Consider the following 27321-nt stretch of genomic DNA (forward strand, 5'->3'; position numbering starts at 1 on the left):
TGCTGATGAATGAATGAAATCTTTATTGGAAAAATCTATAAGCCATCACAATTGGTCACGATGCGTAGAATACAAATAATTGATTTAAAACTGAACAACAACAACAATAGCAAAGCATACATACAAAAATGCAAAAATTACACCTGCGTACGTTAAGCACTCCACTTCTCACATTCCCCTTATGATACCTGTCTTGGTGCCTAGCTCTCAACTTACTTGCAGCCAAGGCAAATTTTGCAACCAGTGCAGTAGTAAATACGTTATTGCTAGCCAGCAAAATAGAGATTTACTCAAGGGGAGTTCAGTTAGAAAGAGAGCAAAGGATGCAATTGAGGAATTCTTGTCTAAGGGATGCTTATAAAGGGCATCGTAACAAATAGTGTTGAATGTCCTCCATGTGTCACGACTCACAGATGCAGAGCCTTTGGTACACAGGGTATTCCCATTAGATATGTAGAGGGCGTACAATGAAGCATGAGATTAATAAAGTACTCCTCCAGCCCAAAAGATGTTTTATATATTGGATACCATGATGAGTATGCTATCTGGGAAAGTGAATGAAGGTCCCTCTATTTAGAGTCTGAATAATTTTTTTCTTTGATGCATTGTTTGACTCTGTTAGAGGCAAGATTTGGTAGGGATTCCACATTAATCCCATAATAATGGAGAATCTTACTGACTGAGTTTGCCCAAGAGCTTTGGGGCATAGATTGCAATTGCTCTAAGAAGCATTTTTTTAGGGAGCCTAGTATTACTCATGCTAGCCAACTTCAGCCAGTACTACATGCTACATGTACACTGGTTTGTCAGGAGATTAGCCCTGGTTCAGCTCTTAAAAAGGGGGCGGATGTGCCTTTGGGGCAATCAACAGAGACTTCAGGAAAGAGTTCTGCACCACTTCTAACGGGCGGCCATTACTATATCCCCAAATCTGTGCACCATACAATAATTGTGGCACAATCTTCTTTTGAAATACCTCAACTGTGGGGGCAACTATAACCCCCCCCCCGAACTCTGGAAAGCCATAATGAAGAGTGAGAGGATTTCAATTTAGCTGCGAGTAGGTGTGGCTTCCAGGACAGTTTTGAATTAAAACCCAAGCCAAGGTACTTATAATAGCATTGTTGTTCAATAGGTTTATTGCCTGAGTAGAACTGAGTTGGGTATAGCCCTTAGTATGTTGCCATCATAGCCCAAATAGGTGGGGTCCTGGGAAGCAAATAAATTGCTTGGTTTTGGGAGGGCGAATTAGACCCCAAGGCGGTGGCCATCCAAAATAAAATTTTATTATATATATATGAGCCATACATGCAATTGGTTGGGATTGATCACTGTCTTGGAGCGCTAATTCCCCTCCCTTCTTTCTTCCTTCCTTCTCCACAACACCGCGCTTCCAAACCCAAATGCAGGTTCCAGCAGTTCAGGTGCTCCCAAACCCCCTTCCTCACCCCCATATCCCGAGGACGGTGGCTCCTAGGGCTGCCAGGAGAGGGCAAAGTTGAAGGCTGAGCCCTTGGAAACCTGACTGCAGGGGGGCTAGCCATTCTGTACGTACAAGTTTATCACCCTCATCCTCATCCTGATTATAAAAGAGGTTTGGGTTGGCGATGTTCCTCACATCATAAGCTATTTTGACAGGAGCTGTTGGGTTGATTCCCTTGTTCGGAATGTCAACCTCCTCCTTGTTGCAATTGCTGCCTGAACAACAAGACCCTGGCTCGCTGGTGATATTTATAGGGCCAAAGGATTGGCTCTCAGACACATCGCAGGCTGGGCGCTGGCAGGTCCTGAAGATCATGGACACGAAAAGGGGTCCTGTTGTGGGAAGGGAAGGGAAGACAAGAAAGGCACAAAATGTTAGGCATGAGGGCTGTTGCCCCTCTTCTCCCAGAATACAGTGGGACACCACAGGGAATCGTGAAGAGCATGGTGTCCGAGGGGTAGCCCACACCCATGAGTATAGTGTGACCAAGGCTCAGACAATGTGCCTAACTTTTTATTAGGGGGCAGGTCCCCCTACATCTTTGAAAAAGTGGCCTGCTTTGCCTTAGAGTGGCAATTGTGAGGTGAAAATCTGTGGGAGTTCTTCAGAGGAGCAAACTCTGAACTGACATAACGTTCGGTTTTAATTATTTTAATTTTAATTATTTTAAAATTAAATTAATTATTAAATATTTATTCTAACTGTGCAATATATTTTATTCTCTTTTATGTCTTTTATCTTTTGTATTGGTTTTGGCCACAAACATAAATCATATTTGCACATAAGTTGTTTATTTTAAAGTTATTGTGGCTTTTTTTTTTTACATTGGATCAGATTGTTCTTATTAATGATTGATGTTTCATTATGTTTTTATATGTCCTGGAAGCTGCCCAGAATGGCTGAGGCAACACAACCAAATGGGTGGGGTATAAATAATAAAATTGTTGCTGTTGTTGTAGTTACATGAAAAGGAATACATCTATATCATCTCCATCAAGGGGCCTCAGGCACATCTGAACAGGGGTGAGATACATTTATTTCATTTAGAAGCAGCTTGTCACACCCCAGTTTTCAGTGTGCCTATATTCTCAAAGTAGGTTGCAGGTGATATTATTATTATGATTATGATTATTATTATTATTATTAGGCACCATTAAGATGTCACATCATCAAAACACCCCCTGCAATCAGTGGATCAACCCCAAGGGGAATGAATCAGCAGACAATTGCTAAATAGAGAGAATACCACAGTGAAGTTGTAAATCAGTCTACACCAATTTGGTGCCATTCATATGTCATGGACTGAAACTGCCATCAGCCCCAGCCAACTTATAGAGGGCACCAGGGCTGGCAAAGGCTTCTGTAAAGAAATCAGTCTTCAAGTGAGAAGAAGGCAGAAGAGTTTGCATTCTGCACCTGCTATCAGCCACCTGCGACCAAGTGCCAGGCTGGCACCTGACATCAACAACTGGAGGACGTGCATGCCTGAGGATCATCAGATCTCAACTGTTTCCACACACTAATACCACATCCTGTAGAGTTCTGTCCGTTATATTTTATCTGCACAATCAGAATGAATTTCAGGAAGCAAAAAGCTTTTTCAGTGTAGCCGGAACAGAAGCAGTGAACAATGTTATAGCTAATTGTTGTCACTTGTCTTCCCCTCCCCACTGCCCTGCTCACAACTGTGAAGAATATTCTTACGTTACAAATGGCCTGTGTCACCATTAAGAAAAAGTGATAGGAATAGGCCAAGATATATGTGGACTGTCCCTGGACCTAGCCAGATGTTTAACTGAGAATCAGTCACAGTCAGTCCATCATTTGAAGACCAAGACTTTAGAGCCATCTTGCCCCCAAATGGAAACTGGACATTCCGTTTTTGCGACTGTCACCTTGGTTTAAGGAGCCATTTGGCACCTTGATTATATATCTGAGTTTCTAACACGTGGGTAGGTGAAATTGTTTTGACTTTGTGCCTAAAACTTAGGTGCATTCCATAACCAATTTACCATCATGGAGAAGGAAGGCCTTGTTTCTGGTCACCAACCATCACTTCTTTGAATTAAAACACAAACACACCCTTTAAATAATGTATTTAGAAGAGGGCATTGGTATGGTAAAATTAGAGGATGTCAGGAGTGGAGCAATTTCAGGCTCCCTCTCCACTTTCTCCCATAATTTGAGCATTGCACCCACCTAATCTCCAAAGTAAAAGACACCTTCATAGGTTGGGATGTGGAACAGTTAATTGCAAGGCATGCTTCCCGACAAGTCCAGCAGGGGGCAAAATGTTTTGTAGGCCAGGAACTGTGGAATAAATTTCCTAGGGCGAACTCACCTACTGAAATGCTCTTGGTGCCATTGTAACACCGGTTGTAGCCCCTGCTGCATGCCATAGTCTGCTGGACGGTTTCACCGGGGCCCCAAGCAAATCCTGAGTAACACTGGTTGGAGCCGCTTGGTTCAGCTGCTGGAATAGGAAATCAAAATGAAGAACAAGGGGCCTGTAGAGCAACACTCACCCCATTAAGCTGCCAATGTGGGGCTGGGTGGAAAAGGGTGACTCCCTTTTATAGGATTCCCCCCCCCATTATTCCGTCTCTTCAATAACGATTGGGGGTGATATTTCGGTTTGCTGAGAGACTTCCGGTTGGCGCCAGCGCTAATGGCGGCTCGTTCTCCGATCTCCGGAGAAGGAGCTGATCCACGAGTTCGGGTCTGACCACTACGGCGAAGCGGGGACCCCTAAAATCACAGGCGCGGAAGCCTGTGAACAAGGAGACTCGGTGGGCATTGTTTGCGCCCCCCTTTACTGCAAAAGAGCCTTTTTAAAGGCTCCGGAGGAGCATCGGGGGTGCGCGGAGCTGAGAGTCGCTACCCAGCCCGTGGAGTGAAGCCGCATTGCCATTGACGGAGAGCGCCGATTCCTTCCTGAAATTTGGACTGAAAAGAGATTCCCGTGAGTAGGATTGGCAACTTTATCGGGACTTTAAATTAAATCCTTAAAATTTGGCCGATAGTGGGGACGGTAAATAAAGGAAGTCTGCCTCCCCCGGATTGCATGATTGCTAAAGCAACGGATCCAGCAAGCTGTAATTGATAAATTTATGGACAACTTTTGAAAGGACCAACCCTAGCATTGAGCTTAATTCCCCCCCTTAGTAAGCAGGAACGGGGGGGGGGGGGAGGAAGAAGAGAAGGAAACCTGCGGGAAAAGTTTTAAAGGGACAATTTACTGCAGCCTCTGACTCTGGGAACGGACTGTCTGGTTGAAGCACTTTGACAGGGAACTGTCAGATGTGTTGCAAAGTGGGGACTTTATTGGATACAATTTTCTGAGACTCTGCAGAAACAATAAGGTTGCAACTAAAAAGACTGAAAGACGTTTCTTAGTAACTTTTTCCCTCTGAGGGTTTCTGGACTCTTTGTTTCTCTGCTTATTGGATATCTTGGCTCCCTCTAGAGGGCTGAAGGCAACAGTTGCAACACTGACTGTTAAAAACAAAGTCACTGGATTTTTCCATTCAAGACCTGTTCCTGTGAGAACGACCTTGGGACATGAGTGGCCCTGCAGATGAGATAGCAACAAGATCTAAGGCTAAAGCAGCACAAAAGAAAAGGGGCTCTTTATCAGGACTATTGCCAACAGGTCCAGGCGGACAGGAAAAAGGAATAAGTGCATTCATGGAGTCAGTGACGCAGGCATTATTGAAGATAAATGAATCCTTAGAAAAATTGAATAAACAGAGTACAGAAAATACTAAGCAACTGGCAGATTTAACGGCAAAATTAGATTTGAACACCAAGAGCGTGACATCTAATACACAGATTATACACAAATTGGTCGAGGAGAACGCCACAATTAGGAAGATTGCAGAAGAAGCCAAATCCACTGCGGAATCTACACAGGAAAATTTAGTACCGGTTTGCAGGAGGCTTGACCAACATGAGGCGACCCTGTCTTTATGGGATATGCAACGTAAGGAGAAGAACTTGAGACTTAGGCTTGTTCCAGAAAGTGAAGGGGACAACCTAGTGGACTTTCTCACAAAAGAAATTTCAGACTTTTGGCAGGAAAACCTAGAGGAAAAAGAATTTGATATAACAACTGCCTTCAGACTGGGCAGAGGGCAAGGCAGGAAGATTCCAAGGGATTGCCTGATAACATTGAGATCCAAAGAGGAAAGAGACAAGATATTAAGTTTGCATTACCAGAAGACACTTCAGATTCAAAACGTCTCTGTGGAAATCTACAGGGATATCCCAAAATATATTCTGGAGGCGAGAACCCAGTTCAAGACTTTGGTTGACCTGCTGAAGAAGAACAACATACCTTTCAGGTGGGAATTTCCACAGGGTTTGTCTTTTAATTTCAGAGGAAAGAAAGTTAAGATAAGAACAGTACAAGATAAAGAACAATTTTTGGGCAAGTACGGAGAGGACTTGGTGAAAGGGGTTTTAAACTCAACATCGGATACAGACTTGGGGAACTTGACATTTGGACTTAAATCACCAACGGACGAAGAACAGCTGCAGGGTGCAGTTGGAGGCAACTAATTAACAATGTCTCTGAGATTCTTAACTTGGAATTGTAATGGACTGAACCTTCCCAGAAAAAGGCGTGAGGTTTTTCACATTTTGAAAAGAGAACAATTGGATCTGATTTGTTTACAAGAAACCCACGTCACAAGGGCACAGAGAAGATTACTTATAAATAAAAGATTGGGACAAGAATTTATTTCATCAGATAAAGTTAAGAAAAGAGGAGTGGTGATTTATGCAAAAGAGAAATTGGCTCCAAAACAGATTTTCAAAGATGAACATGGAAGAATTTTGGCAATTGAGATACAGATTCAAGGAGAAAAAAAATTGATATTTGGAATTTATGCACCGAACGAAGGGAAGGCAGAATTTTACAAGAAATTGCACGAGACATTAATGGACTATTTGGACTATAAGGTGATCCTTTTAGGGGATATGAACGGTGTCGTCTCTACAAATATGGACAAAGCACAAAGACAGGTGATCTCCAAGGACGGGAGATTACCTAAGACTTTCTTTGAAATGACTGACAATTTGGACCTGATTGACATCTGGAGAACAAGAAATCCTCTCGAGAGGGAGGGAACATTCTTTTCGGAATCACAGATGACCTGGACAAGAATAGATCAAATATGGATTACTAGTGGAATGGCTCCAAAGATAAAGAAAGTGGAAATCTGCCCAAAGACATGCTCCGACCATAATGCGGTAAAGATGGAAATGAAAATAACAACAGCTGGCTCCTTCAGATGGAGAATGAATGACACCTTATTCAGAGATCCAGAGGTTTACCAAAAGGCCCAAAAGACTTTGAAGGACTACTTTGAGATAAATCTGAGGACAGAAGTGGAGAAACGAGTGATCTGGGACGCAAGCAAGGCCATGATGAGGGGTGTCCTGATACAGCAGAATTCCTTAAAAAGGAGGAAACAGCAGGAGAAGAAAGATAAAATTTTGGAAAAGATAAAAGATAGTGAAAAGAAATTGAGATCTAACCCAAAGTCACATGAGATCTTGAGAGAAATTAAACTGTACCAGAAGCAATATATGGAATTGATGAACCAGGAGATTGAATGGAAAATTAAGCGAATGAGACAAAAGACATTCGAATCGGCAGATAAATGTGGAAAACTCCTATCATGGCTGTCAGAGCCACCCTGGGTCCCAGCTCACAAGAGACCGAAGTCCAGTCCAAGTTATATACAAAAGGTTTTATTGAAGATCATTGTCGTCATTACATCCAAACTCCGTGGCTCCGCATCTGTTACCCTTAGATGTTAGAAGTCCCCTCTGAGTCCGTCCCTCCCCTGCACCAATTTAAGAGGCCTGTGCTGCTCCACCTTTTCCTCTCCTTCCTTTTCCGCAGGGTCTTCCTGCCCCCCTGTGTTCCTTCTTTCCGGGACTCCCCAGAGGCTGAGTCTTCTCCTGCCTGCTGCCCCCTCCTTCGTGCTTTAGCACCAGGCTCCTCCCCAGAGCTCTCCCCACTTCCGCGCGCCTCCACATTTGAACTTGGCGCGCGTACGTTGCTCCTGACCTTCCTTTCAACAGCCACACTGCTCCCGGTACTGCTTTCCGCCCCTTCCGGCAGGACGTCTTGCCCCGATCTCCTTCCCCCCTCTGCTCCTTGTTCTGTTCCTCCCGACACACTGGTAACTCCACCCTCTTCACTCCGTTCCGGTGGAGAAGCAGGTCTCGATCTCCAACTCCCACTGGCGGTTCCCCCTACGTTCCCCTGCTCCTGACTGCTTCCCCCTTGGGCTCCCCTTGGCTTGACCAGGGGGGCCCCCTTTTGGGAATCCTCCGATTCACTGGACGGACTCATGGACCATCTCGGGTCATTGTCGTCCTCTTCCTCGTCAGGCTGGAATCCTTCTCCCTCACTCTCGGTCTCCTCCCTCCTCTGCGCCTCTCTCCCTGAACCCCTGACATCCATCCCCCCCTCGAAGCCCCCCCTTCCCCCCTCCCCCCCATCGGGTGCGGGTTGTGGGAACTGCAGCTCCTCGGAGGTAGATGCAGGATACAGTTCGGCTACGTCCATGACCTCTGCTGGCAGCTCGGTGTACGTGTGTTCGAATTCGGGTTCTTCACCCAAAATGTTCGCAGTTCCCTCTTCCATTGCTACTTCGTCTGGTGCTGCCAGCCAAGGCCCCTTCAGCCATTTCTTGCGCCAGGCTTCCTCTGGTTGCTCATCCCACCAATAAGAGGGCTCTGTGTCCACCCCCGAACACGATCCCCTGGGCGAGTTTGAGTTCGGCGTTCTTTCCTCGGCTGAAGAAAAGCCGTGGAAAGTGCTGCCTGAACATGTGGGGGTAAAGAGCCAGTCATCGAAGTACTCGGCTGGCATGGGTCTATGTGGGAAAAGGGCATGGAACTCGTCCTTTAAAAGAGGTTCGTCTAAAGCGTAGTCCGGCACCCACCCACTGGCACTGACTGGTGCACCCTCTCTGACTAGAAAGTATTCTATTCCCTCTTCCCCCCATCTCGAGTCCAGGATCTCTGTGACCTCGTTGAGTGGTTCGACCCTAGGCGATCCCTCCCTCCTAGGTGACTCTGTGCGTGGCTGCGGTACTGTTTCAGACTCCTGAAACCTGTGCGGGGCCTTGTAGGGAGTGAGCACCGACCTATGAAAAACCGGGTGGACTCTGGAACCTTCGGGGAGGGCCAGTCGAAAAGCCACGGGGTTGATCTTAGCCTCCACCTGGTATGGTCCTAGCTGCCTGTGCCCTAGCTTCTTCTTGGCCAACGACTTGGTTGGCATCGCCTGGGCCGCTAACCACACCCAGTCCCCCACCTGGATGTCCTCTCCCACTCTTCTGCCTTTGTCTGCCTGCACCTTATATGCTTGTTTGGCTAGCTCCAAATGTCTCCGCAGCTCCTCGTGCACCTCTTGTAGTTCTGCAGCGAACTGGTCGGCCTCTTGCGGCTCCCCCTCTCTTGGTGCTACGAACCCCGGGAAGGTCCTGGGATGACGTCCATTGTTCGCGAAGAACGGCGTCACCCCCGTCGACGCATGCTTCGTGTTGTTGTAGGCAAACTCCGCCATCGGTAGGTAGTCCACCCAAGCTGTGGGTCGCTGATTTGCATAACATCTCAGGTACTGCTGCATGATCGCGTTGACCCTCTCGGCCTGGCCGTTGGTTTGTGGATGTCTTGCCGACGCTAGGTTGATCTTGACGCGCAGGATACCTAGGAGCTTCTGCCAAAAATTGGAAATAAACTGGCGCCCCCTGTCGGACAGGATGGCCCGCGGCAGCCCATGCGCCCGGAACACGTGGTCGATGAAGAGCTTGGCGGTCTGTTCCGCCGTCGCCACCTTCGCGCAGGGAATGAAGTGCGCCATCTTGGTGAACAAGTCCACCACCACCAGTACCGCCGTCTTGCCTCTGGAACTGGGCAGGTCAGTGACGAAGTCCAGCGCCACCCTCTCCCACGGTTGCTGTGGTGTTTCCAGTGGTTCCAGCAAGCCCGCCGGCTTCTGGTGTACTGGCTTGGACCTCTGACAAGTGTCACATCTGGCGACGTACTCCGCTACTTCTCCTCGCATCTGGGGCCACCAAAAGTCCCTGGCCACCAGTTCTATTGTCTTCTCCCTGCCGAAATGGCCCGCACTGGGAGCGTCGTGCAACTGCTGCAGAACCTTTGCTCGGAGCTCGTCGCTCGGCACGTAGAGGGCACCCTTGTGAGTTAACAGTCCGTCGCGTAACTGGAACTCATCGTCTCTCAGCGAACCCCTACGCAGCTCCTCTATTTTGGATTGTGCAAACTGATCTACCTGCAACGCGCGTCGTACTGCGTCCAGGTCGACAGCGATGGCAGCGCACGCCCACGCCTGCGGTGCAAAAATGTGCCTGGCTGCTATTGGCGCCGCTTCCTCAAGATATTGCGGTTTCCTGGAGAGCGCATCGGCTATAACGTTGGAGTCCCCTGGGACGTACTCTATCCTGAAGTCGAAATCCGCGAAGAACTCTGCCCAGCGCATGTGTCTTTGGCTCTGGAGTTCCGCCGTGCGCCAATACTCTAAATTCTTGTGATCCGTGCGGACCTGCACTGTGTGCTTGGCTCCAATGAGGAAATGTCGCCACGCTTTGAATGCTGCGTGAATGGCTAACAGCTCCCTGTCCCATATGGTGTAGTTTTGCTCCGCTTTGCTGAGCTTTCTGGAGTAAAAGGCACCGGGTCTCCAGTTTCCATGTGGATCTTCTTGCAGGAGTACGGCTCCAACCGCTCTGTCTGACGCGTCGGTCTCTACTCGTATGGGCTTGCCTGGATTCACGTGCAGCAGCTGCTCCTCGGAGGCGAAAAGGCTTTTAAGCTTCTGAAAAGAGCGCTCCGCCTGTTCCGTCCACACGAACCTCTTTTTCTTGGAACTGAGAGTGTCCGTGATCGCTGCCGTCTCCTTTGCAAAACCTCTGATGAATTTGCGGTAGAAGTTGGCGAAGCCGATGAATCTTTGGACTTCCTTCCGATTGCGAGGGCTCTTCCAGTCCAACACCGCGCGGACCTTGGCGCTGTCCATGGCCAGCCCCTTGTCGGACAGCTTGTAGCCTAGGAAATCCACGTCCGTCACATCAAACTGGCACTTCTCTAACTTGGCGTAGAGCTTGTTCTCCCGTAGTCTCTGCAGGACTTCCTTTACGTCCTTCTCATGGGCCTCCTCCGTTTCCGAAAAGATCAGGATGTCGTCGAGGAAACACACGCATTTCTTGTAGAGAAGTCCCGCTAGCACGTGATGCATAAATGCTTGAAAGACGTGAGATCCATTTTGGAGACCAAATGGCATCACTCTGTATTCGTACGTGCCCAGAGGCGTGAACATGGCCGCCTTCCACTCATCGCCCTCCCGGATGCGTATGAGGTTATACGCTCCACGCAGATCCAATTTGGTGAAGATCTTCCCCTTCCTTACGGTTGCCAGGAGATCATCTATCTTGGGCATGGGGAAGGCCTTGGGTTTGGTCTTACTGTTTATGAATCGATAGTCCACAATGAGTCTTTTTTGGGGCGTGTCCTTTTTCTTTACAAAGAAAACAGGACTGCCCCCCACCGCTTTCGATTCTCGGATGAATCCGCGCTTCAAATTGTGCTCTATGAACTCCCTGAGGTCTTGCATCTCGTCCTCAGACATGGAATACAGCTTTGCAGTCGGCAACTGCGCCCCTGGCACCAGGTCGATGGCACAATCATAAGGCCTGTGGGGCGGCAACTGGTCAGCTTCCTTCTCGCAGAAAACCTCCAGGAACCCCTCGTACTTGCGGGGTACTGCCTGCACCATGCCAAGTTGCAACTGCTGCTCAGCTCCCTCCTCCTGGCTGGACTGGATGCAATGTTGAGCACAGTACGATGAGCAAAAGGTGATCTGCCGTTGGTACCACGCTACAGCAGGACTGTGTCTCTCCAGCCAACTCATGCCTAATACTATAGGCGTGTCTGAAAGGCGGGTGACATTGAAGCTGATGACTTCTCGATGATTTCCAATCCTCATCACCATGGGAGGCGTCTGTTGCACAACTTGTCCTCCTAGCAATTTCCTGCCATCCACCGTGACTACGTTCAGAGGTGTTGTCGCTGGCAGAAGCGCTATGCGATGCTGCTTGACAAAGTGCGTCCCCACAAAATCTGCGTTGCTCCCAGAATCAATCGTGATGGGGACTTCCAGGGTGGTCCCATTCGGCAACTGAAGTGTTGCAGTGAGCTGCACCGCTGGCTTGGGTGGTAAAGGGTCTGTGCGTTGCAAAAGCGCTGGGGACTGCTCTACAGATTCGCCTGGCTGAGCCCCAGCAGCTCTGCTTCCAGCCAGGCACTGTCGTTTCCCTGAGGTTGCTCTGCTTGCATCATTTCTGCTGCAACAGTTGCTAAAGCTGCAGTGTGTTTCTGCAGCCTCTGGGGACACTCTTTCGCCATGTGCTGTGCACTGTCGCAAATGTAACACTTCCTGGTCCCTCTAGGAGGCTTTGCCTTTACTGCACCGGAAGCTGGGGCTCTGGCTGTTGCTTGAGCCTTAGCACCACCAAGTTCCATGGGCTCCTCCCCCTGCCTTCCCAGTGGCGAAGGATGTGACTGACTGAACTCCCTGGGGATGAAAGAAGACGTCCTCGCTGGTGGACGCACCTGACGTTCTTCCTCAGTGTGCCAAGGACGTCCCTCGTGCCTTATCCCAATCGCCAAAGCCCTCTGCACAAGCTCCTCCAGGGTCTGGGGTCTGTCTCCCCTGGCAAGTTCATCCTGAATGGGACCGCTGAGCCCCTCCCAGAACAAATCCCTCACAGGTGCACAATCCTTCTCCCAGCTTAGCGCAGTCAGTAAAGCAAAAAATCTGGAATGGTACTGACGCACAGTGGCTTTGCCTTGCCGCAATCCAAAAATTTCCCTGCGTGCAAGATCCACATCTACAGTTGACTGGAAGCAGGCATCCATTGCTTTAATGAATTCATCTGCATCGCGGCGGGCAGGGCCATCTTCACGCCACAAATTGCGCAACCAGTCTCTGGCCGGCCCATGCAAGTGAGAAACAATAAACCCCACTTTCTCCTCCTCATCTTTAAAGTCATGACGAAGCAAGTGCAATGCATACAAAACGTCTGCTCTGAAACTGGGGTAGTGCTTCAGGTTCCCATCGAAGTGGGTGACTAGGCGGCCCCCCCTCCGTCCAAGTCCAATCCCTTCTGATCTGGACCCTGGGAACCCTTCCCTGCTTGCACGTTCCCACCTGGTTTGCAGGTCCTGGCAGCGCTTCTCCATTTCGTCATGCTCCTTCTGAGACGCAAGGACTGCAGCAGTGAGTTCGGAAACTGTATTTCGCAGAGCTGTCAACTGCTCCTCCGCACTCATGGCTGTCACCGTTCGTGAGCTTTGCAAAAAAAAAAATTTTTGCGTTCTTTGGAGGGGACTTACTGTCAGAGCCACCCTGGGTCCCAGCTCACAAGAGACCGAAGTCCAGTCCAAGTTATATACAAAAGGTTTTATTGAAGATCATTGTCGTCATTACATCCAAACTCCGTGGCTCCGCATCTGTTACCCTTAGATGTTAGAAGTCCCCTCTGAGTCCGTCCCTCCCCTGCACCAATTTAAGAGGCCTGTGCTGCTCCACCTTTTCCTCTCCTTCCTTTTCCGCAGGGTCTTCCTGCCCCCCTGTGTTCCTTCTTTCCGGGACTCCCCAGAGGCTGAGTCTTCTCCTGCCTGCTGCCCCCTCCTTCGTGCTTTAGCACCAGGCTCCTCCCCAGAGCTCTCCCCACTTCCGCGCGCCTCCACATTTGAACTTGGCGCGCGTACGTTGCTCCTGACCTTCCTTTCAACAGCCACACTGCTCCCGGTACTGCTTTCCGCCCCTTCCGGCAGGACGTCTTGCCCCGATCTCCTTCCCCCCTCTGCTCCTTGTTCTGTTCCTCCCGACACACTGGTAACTCCACCCTCTTCACTCCGTTCCGGTGGAGAAGCAGGTCTCGATCTCCAACTCCCACTGGCGGTTCCCCCTACGTTCCCCTGCTCCTGACTGCTTCCCCCTTGGGCTCCCCTTGGCTTGACCAGGGGGGCCCCCTTTTGGGAATCCTCCGATTCACTGGACGGACTCATGGACCATCTCGGGTCATTGTCGTCCTCTTCCTCGTCAGGCTGGAATCCTTCTCCCTCACTCTCGGTCTCCTCCCTCCTCTGCGCCTCTCTCCCTGAACCCCTGACAATGGCAATTGAAGAAGAGACAGAAATTGAACACAGTCACAAGTTTGGAGGTAGACGGAAAGAACATTTCTAAACCAAATGAGATCAGTAATTGCTTTCAGAGTTATTTCAGAAGACTGTACGCACAAGGGCCGGAAAACGAAAGTGAAATGGAAGAATTTCTCAAGAAATATGGATTACAAAAAATTTCGCAACAAAGTATGTTGCTTTTAAATGAGAAAATAACTGAGCAAGAAATTGAGGGTGCCATTCAAAATATGCAATTGGGGAAATCTCCAGGGCCAGATGGATTAACCTCCAGATACTACAAAGCTTTGAAGGACTGGATAATACAGCCGCTTAAGGAGGTTTGTAACGAGATATTAGAGGGGAAAAGGGCACCTGAGACGTGGAAAGAAGCCTTCATTACACTTATACCAAAGACTGAGGTTGATAAAAAACAGATCAAGAACTACCGCCCTATATCATTACTTAATGTGGATTATAAAATTTTTGCAGACATTTTGGCAAAAAGACTGAAGAAGGTGTTGGTGGAGGAGATCCACAAAGATCAGGCAGGCTTTCTCCTGGGTAGACATATATCTACCAATGTAAGGAATATAATTGACATTATAGAAATGTTGACAGTGAATATTAATACAAAGGCAGTTTTAATTTTTGTGGACGCGGAGAAAGCCTTTGACAATATATCTTGGAAATTTATGAAGAAGAATCTCCATGGGATGGGGGTAGGCCAAAAGTTTGAAAATGGTATAAGTGCAATTTATTCTGAGCAAAAGGCAAAGTTAATTGTAAATAATGTGGTCATGGACGAACTACCTATAGAAAAAGGGACACGGCAGGGGTGCCCAATATCCCCATTACTTTTTATATCGGTCCTGGAGGTTCTGTTAAATATGATTAGGGGGGACCAGCTGGTAAAAGGGATTCAGGTCGGAGCCAGACACTACAAATTGAAGGCCTTTGCAGATGACTTAGTATTGACCTTGCAAGAGCCAGACACTAGTACCAAAAGAGCTCTAGAATTAATTCAAGTATTTGGCCAGGTCGCAGGATTTAAGTTGAACAAACGAAAAACCAAGGTACTGGAAAAAAACTTAACAAATGTTGAAAGAGAGAGATTCCAAGAGGAAACTGGGTTAGTGGTGGCAAAGAGTGTAAAATACCTGGGGATTAACATGACATCTAAGAATGTAAACCTATTTAAGGATAACTATGATAAGTGCTGGACTGAGATAAAGAAAGACTTAGAAATATGGTCTAACCTGAAGCTTTCCTTGTTAGGTCGAATTGCAGTAATTAAAATGAATGTATTGCCTAGAATGTTATTTTTGTTTCAGACATTACAAATTGTTGATAAACTGGACTGTTTCAAGAAGTGGCAGAAAGATATATCTAAATTTGTCTGGCAGGGCAAAAAGCCCAGAATTAAGTTTAAGATACTTACCGATTCTAAAGAAAGAGGGGGGTTTGCCCTGCCGGACTTAAGACTCTACTATGAATCGGCAGCTTTCTGCTGGTTAAAAGATTGGCTACTTCTTGAAAATGCAGATATTCTAGACTTTGAAGGATTTGATAATAACTTTGGTTGGCATGCATATATTTGGTATGACAAGGTTAAAGTGTACAAGGGTTTTAAAAATCACATTGTTAGGAAAGCACTATATAACGTTTGGATTCAGTATAAAGATTTATTGGAAAATAAAACTCCCAGGTGGCTTTCACCTATGGAGGCCAAGGAGGTAAAGAAACTTAATATGAGAACTAATTGGCCGAAATATTCTGAAATTTTAGAACAAGAAGGTGGTGAACTTAAATTACAAAGTTACGAGAAAATAAAGTCCAAGGTACGAGATTGGCTCCATTATTTTCAAATAATGGAGGCTTACAAACAAGACAGGAAAATTGGTTTCCAGGTGGAGAAATCGAAACTAGAAACAGAACTGCTAGAACCCAATACTAAGAATTTATCAAGAATGTATAACTTGCTGTTGAAGTGGAATACAATAGATGAGACAGTGAAGTCAGCTATGGTTAAATGGGCACAGGACATAGGTCATGACATTATGTTTGCTGACTGGGAGCAGTTATGGACCACAGGTATTAAATTCACGGCATGTAATGCCCTACGAGAAAACATTATGAAAATGATTTACAGGTGGTACATGACCCCACTCAAGCTTGCGAAGATTTATCATTTGCCCAATAACAAATGTTGGAAATGTAAAGAGACTGAAGGTACCTTTTTCCACCTTTGGTGGACCTGCCCAAAGATTAAGGCCTTCTGGGAAATGATTTATAATGAGATTAAGAAAGTGCTTAAGTGCACCTTTCACAAGAAACCAGAGGCATTTCTCTTGGGTATGGTCGGCCAGCTGGTGCCGAAGAAGGATAAGAATTTCTTTTTGTATGCTACTACGGCAGCAAGGATTCTCCTAGCAAAGTATTGGAAGACACAAGAGCTACCCACGCTGGAGGAATGGCAGGCGAAAGTGATCGACTTTATGGGACTGGCAGAAATGACTGGCAGAATCCGCGACCAAGAGAAAGAGACTGTGGAAGAAGATTGGAGGAAGTTTAAAATATATCTTAAGAGTTACTACAAAATTGAGGAGTGCTAAAATGCTGAGGGAGAGGAATGACGTAGAATTGCAGCGGTAAATTGCGTTTAATTTAAGGCGAAATTGAAAAGGAGAATGAATTTATAGTTAATTTGCTAAGAAGGGTTGCTGAACAATTGTTTAAAATAAAGGATGCAAAAAGGGGAAGGTATGGGGAAGTCCGGGAAAAGAAGTTTATGGAAATAAGGTAAAGAAAATATGACTTTTTGTGTTTGTTTTTATGTTGTTTTTCTGTTTGTTAAAAATTTGGAAATTAATAAAAAATTTATTTTTTTTTTAAAAAAAGATATTTCGGTTTGCTTTGCATATCAAAGGGAACCTATTTAATTTGCGCTTTTCAAAGCAATCAGTACCTTAATTGTACTCAGGCTACAATTGTACTCAGAGCAAGAGGACATTTGATACAAGATGTTAATAAAGAATGGATAGTATTTAAATATTATCTCAATAGTTACTGTGATAACTAAAGTCTCCTGGCAGATATTGAATGAGTCTTGTAACATAATGTAACGGTGGAGGAAAAACAGAGTTAAGAAGGAGAAAAGCAATTCTAGGAAACTCTGTAAAAAACAAAATCAAAATGCAAAATAGTACAATGGGTATAGTCGGAAGGTTTCTTTTTTTTTAACATACTTTTTTCTACTTCTTTTTCTTTTCTTTTCTTTTCTCCCTCTTTTCAATGTTTGTAATTTGTTGTATTATTTGTGGTGTGCAATGTTTGTATTTTGTGTATTTTATGTTATATGTACAATAAAGGAATTTTAAAAGTAAAAAAAAAAGTGCTCAGGGTAAACCCACTGAAATGAATGTGTATGAGTATAGGTCGATGTGTGAAGAAAGAAGGAGCTATCATTCGAAATTCACACTTTCCCAAATTTTCCAAGGCAGTTCTCTAACTTATAAGTGTGTGCTGACGCCCTTTCCTTTCTCCACTTGCTAAACTCACCAGACCCTTCATCAAGCCCCACACTAAGCAAGTCCCCTCCCTTTACCCCTCACTCACCCCTCACCTAACCCCCCCAGCTCATCCCTCCCCTACAGGTCACTCCATGTTCCCATTCCCCTCACAGCTTCCTCCAAACCTTTCCCATGCTCTCACAGCTAAATCACATCCTAAAGCACACTGTTTTGTACATTTATTGAGAAATGTGTTAGCTTTCTTTGGCACACAAGCCCAAGGGTTGGGGAAGCGGGCCATTTGCCTTAGAAATCTACAATCGCTGCTGTCAAGATGAATGTATTGCCAAAGATGCTGTTTTTGTTTCAAACATTGCAGATTGTGGACAAGACAGAATGTTTCCGGAAGTGGCAGAGAGATATATCTAGATTTGTCTGGCAGGGCAAAAAGCCCAGAATTAAGTTCAAGATACTAACTGATGCGAAAGAAAGAGGGGGCTTTGCCCTGCCAGACCTAAAGTTGTATTATGAAGCCGCAGCCTTTTGCTGGCTAAAAGACTGGCTACTTCTTGAGGACACTGACGTATTGGACTTGGAAGGGTTTAATAATGCCTTCGGTTGGCATGCATATCTATGGTACGATAAGGTTAAGATTAATAAGGTCTTTAAGAACCATATTGTCAGGAAAGCAGTTTTTAAAGTCTGGACAAAATACAAAGACTTATTGGAAAATAAAACTCCGAGGTGGCTTTCACCTCTGGAAGCTAAGGCCCGAAAAAGACTCAATATGGAGGCCAACTGGCCAAAATATTGGGAAATATTAGAAAAAGATGGAGACAATTGGAAATTGCAGAGTTTGGAGAAAATGAAGGATAAAGTGCGAGACTGGTTACATTACGCCCAGATTAAAGAAGTTTTTAAAAATGACAAAAAGCTAGGGTTCCAGGTGGAGAAATCGAAGTTGGAAACAGAATTGTTAGAGCCAAAAACTAAGGTTTTATCAAGAATGTATAACTTGCTGCTGAAATGGAATACACAAGACGAAATGGTTAAATCGGTTATGATAAAGTGGGCTCAGGATATTGGGCATAATATTATGTTTGAGGACTGGGAAAGGTTGTGGACCACTGGGCTGAACTTCACCGCATGTAATGCTTTGAAGGAAAATGTAATGAAAATGATATATAGATGGTACATGACCCCAGTTAAACTTGCCAAAATATACCATTTGTCTGATAATAAATGTTGGAAATGTAAAGAACATGAAGGAACATTCTTTCACCTCTGGTGGACTTGCCCTAGAGTGAAGGCCTTCTGGGAAATGATTTATAATGAGTTGAAAAAGGTATTTAAGTATACCTTTACTAAGAAACCAGAGGCCTTCCTTCTGGGCATTGTCGGCCAGAAGGTGTTAAAGAAGGACCGAACATTTTTCATGTATGCAACAACGGCAGCAAGGATACTCATTGCCAAGAGCTGGAAAACTCAAGATCTACCCACACTGGAAGAATGGCAGATGCAGCTGATGGACTATATGCAACTGGCCGAGATGACTGGCAGAATCCGAGACCTGGGAGAAGAGAGGGTTGAAGAAGACTGGAAGAAATTCAAGATTTATCTACAAAAGTATTGTAATTTGGTTGAATGCTAAGAAGGATGCTAGATCATAAATAATTGCCTACCACTGAATTAGATTGAATTTGACGATAAGTGAGATTGAGGGAAACATAAAATTTGTGGAGAATAGATTAAATTAACTGAACAAAATTTAAGAATATAAACAAGATGATAAATTGCTGGAAAAAATTTATAACGATGTAAGTGGGAGTGGGAGACGCGAGGGAGTCCAAAGAAGTTCTGAAAAATGTGTTATGATTCATGTTATATTGTTTATTATTTTTGTATTTTGTATTTTAAAAAAATCTTAATAAATATTTATAAAAAAAAAAAAATAGAAATCTACAAAATTGAATTGTTCAAGCTATTGAAAACCTATTGGCCACCAGCCACACAACAAGTGAAACTGTGAGTTCTCCCTTAATGATCAGAATTCCTACTAAAAAAATACCTCCGTCCTCAATAGGGGTCCTGGGAACTTCCCTCATTTCTCTTTTTGCATTGCAAAGGTCATCAAAACAGTAGCTCTCATTGAACTGGATGGCAAAGTGTCGGTCACCAGAGGTTATAAATTCTGTTTCATTCTTAAGGTCCTTGCTGGCGCAGCCTTTGTGGCTCACTATCAAAACTTCTTTATCTAAAACAAGGGGAGATGCATATATACAAACAATAGATTGATGCAGTGGCAGAGTTTTCCAAAGACAATTTTTGCTCTGGGTGGGGGTGATTTATATCTTATTTGGTTTCTGCTATCACATTTGAAATAGGCATAGTTCTCTGTGATGTCAAAACCCAGACAAACTTACAGAAGGTCGCTCTTGTAACACTACATTGTGGACAGGAATCTGTCCCTCCAGATTTAATAGAATTGTAGAGTTGGATTGGACCACAAGTGTCATCTGGTCCAATGCCAAATATTGGATTCCACTCACATCATCCCCAGCCAGCATGACCAATGTTTAGAGATGGTAGGAGTTGAGATCCAACAAAATCTGGAGGGGCCAGAGGTCCCCTGTCTCTGCACTAAACTCTGGCTTAGTGTTACATCTGAACTGGGTCTGTGACAACTCTTAACAATAGCTATGGGTTTTTTTATTATTTAAAAAGAAAGCAATGGAAGAGAGGAGTTTGTCCAAAAATATGCAAATATAAAATAAGAGGAATCAAAGCACATTTTAAGTACCTTAATTCTGAATGCATGCAACGCTTCATTTCAGGCCCCAATTCAAGTCTGAAATGATGCTTTGCATGCATTCGGAATTAAGGTACTTAAAATATGTTTTGATCCACTAGGAATTTTAGGGGTTGCAAGTAATTGCATGCATTTCCTCTGTCAAAAATCTTGCAGCCACACAGGATCCATCTGGCGGAGCAGCACTTACCTATAGTTAATGTAAGTTGTGCATCTGTGCAAACGTTCTGAGCACTGGAGCAGTTGATTATGCCACCCACTGCGGAGACATACACTGTGGTGTTGCCCTTGTGCGGAGTGAAATGATTCACGGTGTTGGAGCTATGACAGCTCAAGGCAGAAATTCCTGAAAAGAAGTGTGGGGAGAAAGGGTATGAGATCCTGGAAAGGCTATCAGCAATGTCATCCTGCCTTGAAATCACCAGAGACTAGAAATTGGTTTCCCCCTTTTAACATGAAAGCAGAAGTTCTTAGGAAGCAAAGATTTGCACCAAGTGCCTGTTCTGAACTGCAGGCCCAAAGGAGGGGCCTGAGTGAGTGCTTTGATGAGTGGATACCATAGAAGTATGAAGAAAAAAAAGCCAGAATGGCCAGTCGTAGAACTTTATTGAAGAAAAATGTAAGCTCACAGCACAGTGTGCAGAGACTCACTGCCTTCACAGATGCAGGACGGACTCTGCAACAGTGAAATGTTGACATGACTAGTCCACACCCCAGCAAACTTTCCTACAGAATGGATACACAGATCAGCATGCATCAGTTTTCTCCAAATGTCCCATCACAACCTGGCCAGCGAGGCCATAGGTGGCAGCTATTGAAAGCTTCTCCTGTCTCAGTGCATGTTGGTGTTTCGAAGCTCAGTGGCAGCTGGTGCAATGCCAAAATTTGGCACCTCCCTGCCAACTGCCTTTGCTTGGACTTCATTCAACACCTTGAAATATACTGGAATACCTCCTTGTCCATGTACTGGCATCTGCGTGCAGATGCAGCAATCATGTGAGTCAGTGTTTGCTGCTGAACGATACATCCAATTGCAGCAGAAACCTTTGCTGTCTCCTTCACGACGGCCAAACTCCCCAAGCTCCCAGTCCACATGTGGTATTGGAACATCCTGGCACAATGGAGACAAGCCAGCTTAGGAGTTCCAGGACCATGCACAGTAGGATAACAATGACCACCACTATCTACTCAGGGGCAGCCTGCTAATGGGCAAACAAATATTGGTTAGGCTCAACCCAAGGCACATCCTCTGCCAGCACCAGCATTGCACTAGTAGCTGTCCCAGCCATGCTCAGAATTTCAGTGGCCAGCAGTTGGAGTTGAGCCCACTTTCCCCAGCCTGATAGGGCAACGTCTGCAGAGCTTGCAGGACCAGTTTTGTTGTTGTTTAGTCATTTAGTCGTGTCTGACTCTTTGTGACCCCATGGACCAGAGCACGCCAGGCACTCCTGTCTTCCACTGCCTCCCGCAGTTTGGTCAAACTGATGTTGGTAGCTTCGAGAACACTGTCCAACCATCTCGTCCTCTGTCGTCCCCTTCTCCTTGTGCCCTCAATCTTTCTCAACATCCGGGTCTTTTCCAGGGATCAGTTTTACTTCTCCTTAATAGTTGGGGTCTATCATGCCCCCGAGCAGTTGCACTCCGTCCAGGGCCCATATAATCAATTGTACACCAGGGTGCATTTTCCACACTCGAATAATAATAATAATAATAATAATAATAATAATATACCCCATCCATCAGATTGTGACTCCCAACAAAATATAATAATAATAAAGCGATAAAACATCAAACTTTAAAAACTTCCCTAAACAGGGCTGCCTTCAGATGTCTTCTAAAAGTCAGATAGTTGTTTATTTCCTTGACATCTGGTGGGAGGGTGTTCCACAGGGCTGGTGCCCCTACCGAGAAAGCCCTCTGCCTGGTTCCCTGCAAAATCACTTCTCACAGTGAGGGAATTGCCGGAATGCCATTGGAGCTGGACCTCAGTGTCTGGGCTGAATGATAGGGGTGGAGATGCTTCTTCAGGTATACTGGGCTGAGGCCAGGAACTGGAAAAGACTTTTGCTCTTCCACGGGGGACCCCCTCCCAGTCTGCCAATTGTTCATCAGCCATACCACATCTTCCAGAATGGGGGCCCACTCCTTCAGGGATTTGGGTGACCCAGGCAGAATTCAGAATTGCTGTTCCAATAATATGCTCATTCATTCTGCGGCTCTAAAGCATGATACACAGCTGCTCTCCAAGAAGTGGGTACCGGGTTTCAGTTCCTTTGAGGAGCTGTTGCTGAAACACACCCAGCCCACTGCTCATTCTGCCCTCAGCGAGAGCCTGCAAATGGGTAGCTTGTAAAACAAGGGCTTTTGCTTCCAGCAAGTTTCACAAGCTGCTACAATTCTTTCACTTTGTTGCCAGAAAAATGCCCATTGCAACCCGTCCTTTCTTTTCTCTATACATCTGTTGGGTGCCACCCTATGCCCTACTATATGTCCCCTGGGACACACATAGAATAAGTGCACCCTTATTTCACCTCCATGGTCCTTGACCTTTGCCCAACCGCTTGGCACTGCAGGTGGTCTTGCATATCCTTAACACACCAATCCAGAACAGTTAAATCATCAGAGACAAGCATGGCATACAATAAGGAAACACAACTGACCTTGGGGCAGGGCTTGGAACATCCCTAGAAAAAGCGAATAGGTTTTGGGACTCATGAGCAAGGTGAATATACTAAAAAAGAAAGCACTAACTAATTCATCTACAATTTGGGAAATTTTACAGTGCCCCCTGCCCCAAGTGTGGTTGCTTGGTTGCTGCAACTTTAAAAGCAAAACTTGAAATGTTTGTAATTTTTTTCTGTATTTCTGTATTTGTTTATTCATGTGTTAAGAGTTCTTGGCTTTTAATTACTATTTTACTGAAAGCTTAGAAGTATGATTTGGGTCAAAATAATGAGAATCAATTTGAACCAAAATAAAAAATAAAATAAAAATGAGTGGAGGCAGAGCACTCCATAGGAGCACGCTTCACAGTTCCTAGTCCGACTGCTTTTACTGCACTTGCTTAGAGGCAGGATACAGAATCTTAACTGACAGCTGTCACTCAGCGGAAAGAGCTGAGACACCCCCTCCCCACTTGTCCCTCTTCAGCAGGGAGGGGAGCAGAAGGCTCAGGTCTTCTTCATTTCCTGTTTCTCCCTGTGTAGGTTTTCCCACAATTTTAAAAACACTACATCAGGCTGCTTAGCATTGCCTCTCTACTGAGTGCCAGCATGAAGCAAGTCAAACCACAAATCACTTTCCGGGAAAGCTCCTGGGGGACATGACTCCGCCTTCTCTTTACTTGATGCTGCCCAGACCTTCTCCCCCTTGCAGACAGGGCTAAACTGATGTCATAAAGACACTCCCCCCCAGCAGCAGTCCCAAAACAGACAGAGGACCCTGCCACTGGGCCGGGGCTGCTCATAAAAGATTAGTATGCATCAAAGCAGAAAAACAGATTTCAGCACAGACAGGAACAGCCAGCCTACCACGACCACAGTGTCCCTTCTCCCACCAACTTCAGTTGTCAAACTTAGTCCCTCGAGGGCAGTGGTTATGGCTGCTGGATCTGGCACGACAACGTACCAGTCCAATGCCTTCACCTTAGGCAACTGCTGAATCCCAGTCCAGCCCACCCCATCCTTATTTTGGCATTCTGCCAACTACGTCAATTGTCCTGAACTGCAGGCTCAGAGGAAGGCCTGAGCAATTGGTGTGATGCAGGGATACCAAAGAAGGATGCGCCAAACAATAGAGGGACCAGTCCTAGAGCTTTACTAAAGAAACTGATAATACAACATGCAGAGTCTCACTGCCTTTACAGATGTGGGACGGATAGTGCAACTGTGAGAGGTCGTCATGACACCCAAGCGTTCAGCCCGGACACTGAGATCCAGTGCTGAGGGCCTTCTGGCGATTCCGTCATTGCGATAATGAAGGTAGAGGGAACCAGACAGAGGGCTTTCTCGGTAGTGGCCTCCGCCCTGTGGAACACCCTCCCAACAGATGTCAAGGAAATATGCAGCTATCCTATTTTTAAAAGACATCTGAAGGAAGCCCTGTAGTTTTTAATATTTAAAGCTGTATTGTTTTTAACACTCGATTGGGAGCCGCCAGAGTGGCTGAGGAAACTCAACCCAGATGGGCGGGGTATGTATAAACAAACAAACAAACAAACAAACAAACAAACAATAAAACATTCACACAGCCTATATGCGCAAAGCAACATGGGCTAGTTTGCCTAGCACCTCCCATCTAACCTGGCTGGCAAGGCCATAGGGGGCAGCTATTGAAAGCTTCCTCTCTCTCTGGACGAGCATCCCACAGCCCACAGATAAGCACAGCATCAAAGCAAGCGAATCGGCATATATCAGAGCAAGTGAATATGAGCATATAGGAGCTCATTCTCTCAAGAATTGCCAATTATTTGGGGGGCCGACTACCAATACGGCATTTGCACGCCTTCTGGAACATTTCTCCTTTGGTGGTTCAACACAATGCCACACCCATTAACATGGATGTGCCTCACGAGCACAGAGTACACACAAAGCAGTCTGCTTTCTCAGTTAATGATCAATTACAGCTCTTCTTTACAGAGCTGAGCATCAAAACATAATGTCATCATGGCACTTCCAGATGGGCTAGTTGTCTCAGTGTCCGGCTGTTAACCTGAACTTCCTAGTGCATTAATCCTGTCATTTTTCTAACCATGCAAAACGTCTCCTTAGTGCTCCATAAACTGATTTTATTTTGCCCACTCCCCTGCACTTTTCATGCATCATACTTCAATGTGAGAACACAGGAATTAGGAACATAAGAACAACCTGCTGCATCAGGCCAATGGCCCACCTAGTCCAGCATCTTGCTCTCACATTGGCCAACCAGATGCCGTTAAGATACCCAAAAGCTCTTCCTCTTTCTTCCTGTGGTTTCACAAGCATCACTGCTTCCAACCATCAAGGGAGAGCATAGCCATCATGGCTAGTAACCACTGAATCTTAGCATCATGAAATTGTTGAGCTGGAAGAGACCATGGGGGTCATCAAGTCCAACCCCTGCAATGCAGGAATCTTTCACCCAACGTGGGGCTTGAACCGACAACCCTAACATTAAGAGTCTCATGCTCTACCAGCTAAGCTGTCCAAGCTCTTGAGAAGAACAAGAGAAGTCAAGCTGAAAGGCAGGTGGGTGGACATCCCTGTCTCCTGTAGTTTAACTTTGAACTGTGTGAAGAAGGTCTTTTATCTGTCTGGAATCTGCCAACTTTCAGTCTCGCTGGGTGTCCACGATTTTTAGTGCTTTGAGACACACACACACACACACACACAGAGAGAGAGAGAGAGAGAGAGAGAGAGAGATGGTTCTCTACCCACTTTCTCCATGCCACGCACAATTCTTGAGCTTCTATCCTGTGAACTCTTTCTCATATTTTCTCTAAACTAAAAAGTCCCTAGTGCTGCAAATTTTCCTCATAGGAGAGTCATTCCACCCCTTGAACACTTTTGGTCATCCCTTTCTGAAATGCTTCCATTTACCGTGGAATTCCTTCTTGTTTCTCCGTGCAAATCTAGTTGGCTCCCACCCAACCACCCAGGTCTGCAACTAGAGGACATCCCAATAGCAATAACTGGTACCTGAAATAAGAAAGGTCATCGCCAGCAGTCCTTGCAGCACAACTATTGCAGCTCTCCATCTCATTGCGACACCCTCCATGGTCTGAAGCCGAGAAGCCCTCCAAGCCAAAGAACCAATTTCCTGATGAGTCGTGGAGGAAAAGGAAAAGCAGTCTATGATCTGAGAGAGTTGGGCTGTTTGGCTTTATTGCGCACAAATGTGCTGGGTAGACATTGACAGGAGAAACTTACTGAGGAGACGGGAGCCGTTCTGGTGAGGACAGGATTATGCAAAAAGTAAGAAGGTTGTGCAACAGGGGCGGACCCATATTTTCATATTTATATGGAGTCCCATGTGAGCCCCTGAGTGATAGCCAACCAATTGCGATGGTGCAAACGGAGACTAGCCTCTCTTGCTCTCCTTGCCCTCTTCTCCCATCCTATCTTCCTCTCCTTTTTCTTCATCTGATGTTCTCTCCATGGCAGAAAGAAATCAAGAATCACAAAAACAGTTGGGCAGACCTCTAGGGATTCCCACCCTCCTTTCCTTCCCTCCTTTCCCCTTTCTATCTATTTTTCTCAAGCAGAAAGACAATTCGAAGTGGGGGAAGGGGACTGCCCAAAACAGCTTGCTGCTACCACTTCTGTCTCATCTCCCTGGCTCAGTGCCCTGTGCTGGGGAACTGCCCACCCTGGTCTAAATCCAGCTTTGACAACGGACTTCAGCCAACAGACCAGGAAAACAAGAGTTGTTAGAGGCGAAACATTTCTGCCCAGAAAAGTCAAGAAAATGAGCATGCACACAAGTGATGTTTAGCCATAACGTTGTGTTGGTTGAGGATCAATAAACTTTGTTGGAATCCTTGGGATTCTTTGGGTGCATAGCTTCTGGATAGCTCAGCTGGTTAGAGTGTGGTGCTGTCAATGCCCAGGTTGCAGGTTTGATCCCCATTTGGGATAGCTGTATATTCCTGGACTAGATTATCCTCAGGGTCCCTTCCAACTGTACCATTCCACAATTCTATGAGAAAGGTAAGTGGCTTGTTCTGGGTGGGGTCCGCCCTGTCTCTGAAGGAGTAGGTACAATGAGCAATGGATACTCTGCAGTTTGAGCAGTTTTTACATGCTAATTACATGAACATAGGCCTGTAGTGCTACAGTTAAAGCATCCAGAACTCCATTGCCAAATTTAATCCAGAAATACATGCTGGACTGTTGTGATTCAGCAAGGGAGGCAGAGCTAACTACAAAGCAATTGTGGCAACAGAGACTGTGGGATGCCTATCCTGGCTGCTTTACTTACCACCATAAACAGAACGAGCCAAATGCCCTCTGGATAGAAAATGAGTATGATAACCAACTCTGGAAAGCAGCTTGTCAATATGTTTTAGGTTCTTCTTATTTTCCAGAACTGAGTTCTGCTTTGACTTTGAATAAGTGTCAACTAAGGGATTGGCTCTTCTGGATAGAATCCAGAATGGACCTACAACGAATAGGGAACACCCCCTTGGTATCCGGTCTTGAGAACAGAGCATTTTAGACCAAACTCTCACTAGTTTCCTTAAGAAATGCCTTTATTGAGCTGCATTTCCAAGTGACACCCACCACACAAACAAGCAATATTATTAGTAGTATTAT

General features: G+C 45.8%; 2 protein-coding genes and 1 long non-coding RNA gene across 8 annotated transcripts in view; 1 reads left to right on the forward strand and 2 right to left on the reverse strand.

Annotated features, from left to right (window-relative positions):
• LOC307221803 overlaps positions 1 to 20382 on the forward strand; it is a 31150-nt gene extending 10768 nt beyond the window's left edge. Inside the window, exon 2 of the long non-coding RNA XR_013841534.1 lies at positions 20131 to 20382. This is a non-coding gene — a long non-coding RNA (uncharacterized lncRNA). The remainder of the gene's footprint in view (positions 1 to 20130) is intronic.
• On the reverse strand, positions 1 to 26169 carry LOC307221608 (uncharacterized protein). 3 transcript variants are annotated; one of them, XM_079986278.1, is made up of 6 exons: positions 25705 to 26169; positions 25200 to 25368; positions 20220 to 20375; positions 19289 to 19474; positions 3825 to 3956; positions 1 to 1815 (listed from the first exon to the last, which is right to left on the reverse strand). In XM_079986278.1, the coding sequence occupies exons 2-6, from the start codon at positions 25264 to 25266 to the stop codon at positions 1445 to 1447; spliced, it is 912 nt and encodes a 303-aa protein (XP_079842404.1). In that variant the 5' UTR covers positions 25267 to 25368; positions 25705 to 26169; the 3' UTR covers positions 1 to 1444. The 3 variants fall into 3 exon arrangements, with proteins under 3 accessions (XP_079842404.1, XP_079842403.1, XP_079842402.1); XM_079986277.1 differs by lacking the exon at positions 25200 to 25368 and having other exon boundaries at positions 3825 to 3953; positions 25705 to 26168; XM_079986276.1 differs by lacking the exon at positions 25200 to 25368 and having other exon boundaries at positions 25705 to 26162.
• Positions 1 to 27321, reverse strand: part of LOC307221617 (ly6/PLAUR domain-containing protein 5-like) — an 86162-nt gene that overhangs the window by 13503 nt on the left and 45338 nt on the right. For 3 of the 4 annotated variants that reach the window (XM_079986305.1, XM_079986303.1, XM_079986304.1), the window contains exon 6: positions 1 to 1357. The exons of the other annotated variant lie outside the window; for it this stretch is intronic. The gene's annotated coding sequence lies outside the window, so the exon portion shown is untranslated. The remainder of the gene's footprint in view (positions 1358 to 27321) is intronic. 4 annotated transcript variants of the gene reach the window in all.

The sequence above is a fragment of the Podarcis cretensis genome (assembly GCF_951804945.1).
Source record: "Podarcis cretensis genome assembly, chromosome: 8".
NCBI classification, from domain to species: domain Eukaryota; kingdom Metazoa; phylum Chordata; class Lepidosauria; order Squamata; family Lacertidae; genus Podarcis; species Podarcis cretensis.

Excerpts from the sequence above, each read along its gene's own strand:
- LOC307221608 (XM_079986276.1), bottom strand. The coding sequence starts at position 25,783 with ATGGAGGGTGTCGCAATGAGATGGAGAGCTGCAATAGTTGTGCTGCAA. Across the intron at positions 20,376-25,704 it reads GATGACCTTTCTTATTTCAG|GAATTTCTGCCTTGAGCTGT; the intron begins GTACCAGTTATT and ends ACTTCTTTTCAG. Across the intron at positions 1,816-3,824 it reads CACCAAGAGCATTTCAGTAG|GACCCCTTTTCGTGTCCATG; the intron begins GTGAGTTCGCCC and ends TTCCCACAACAG.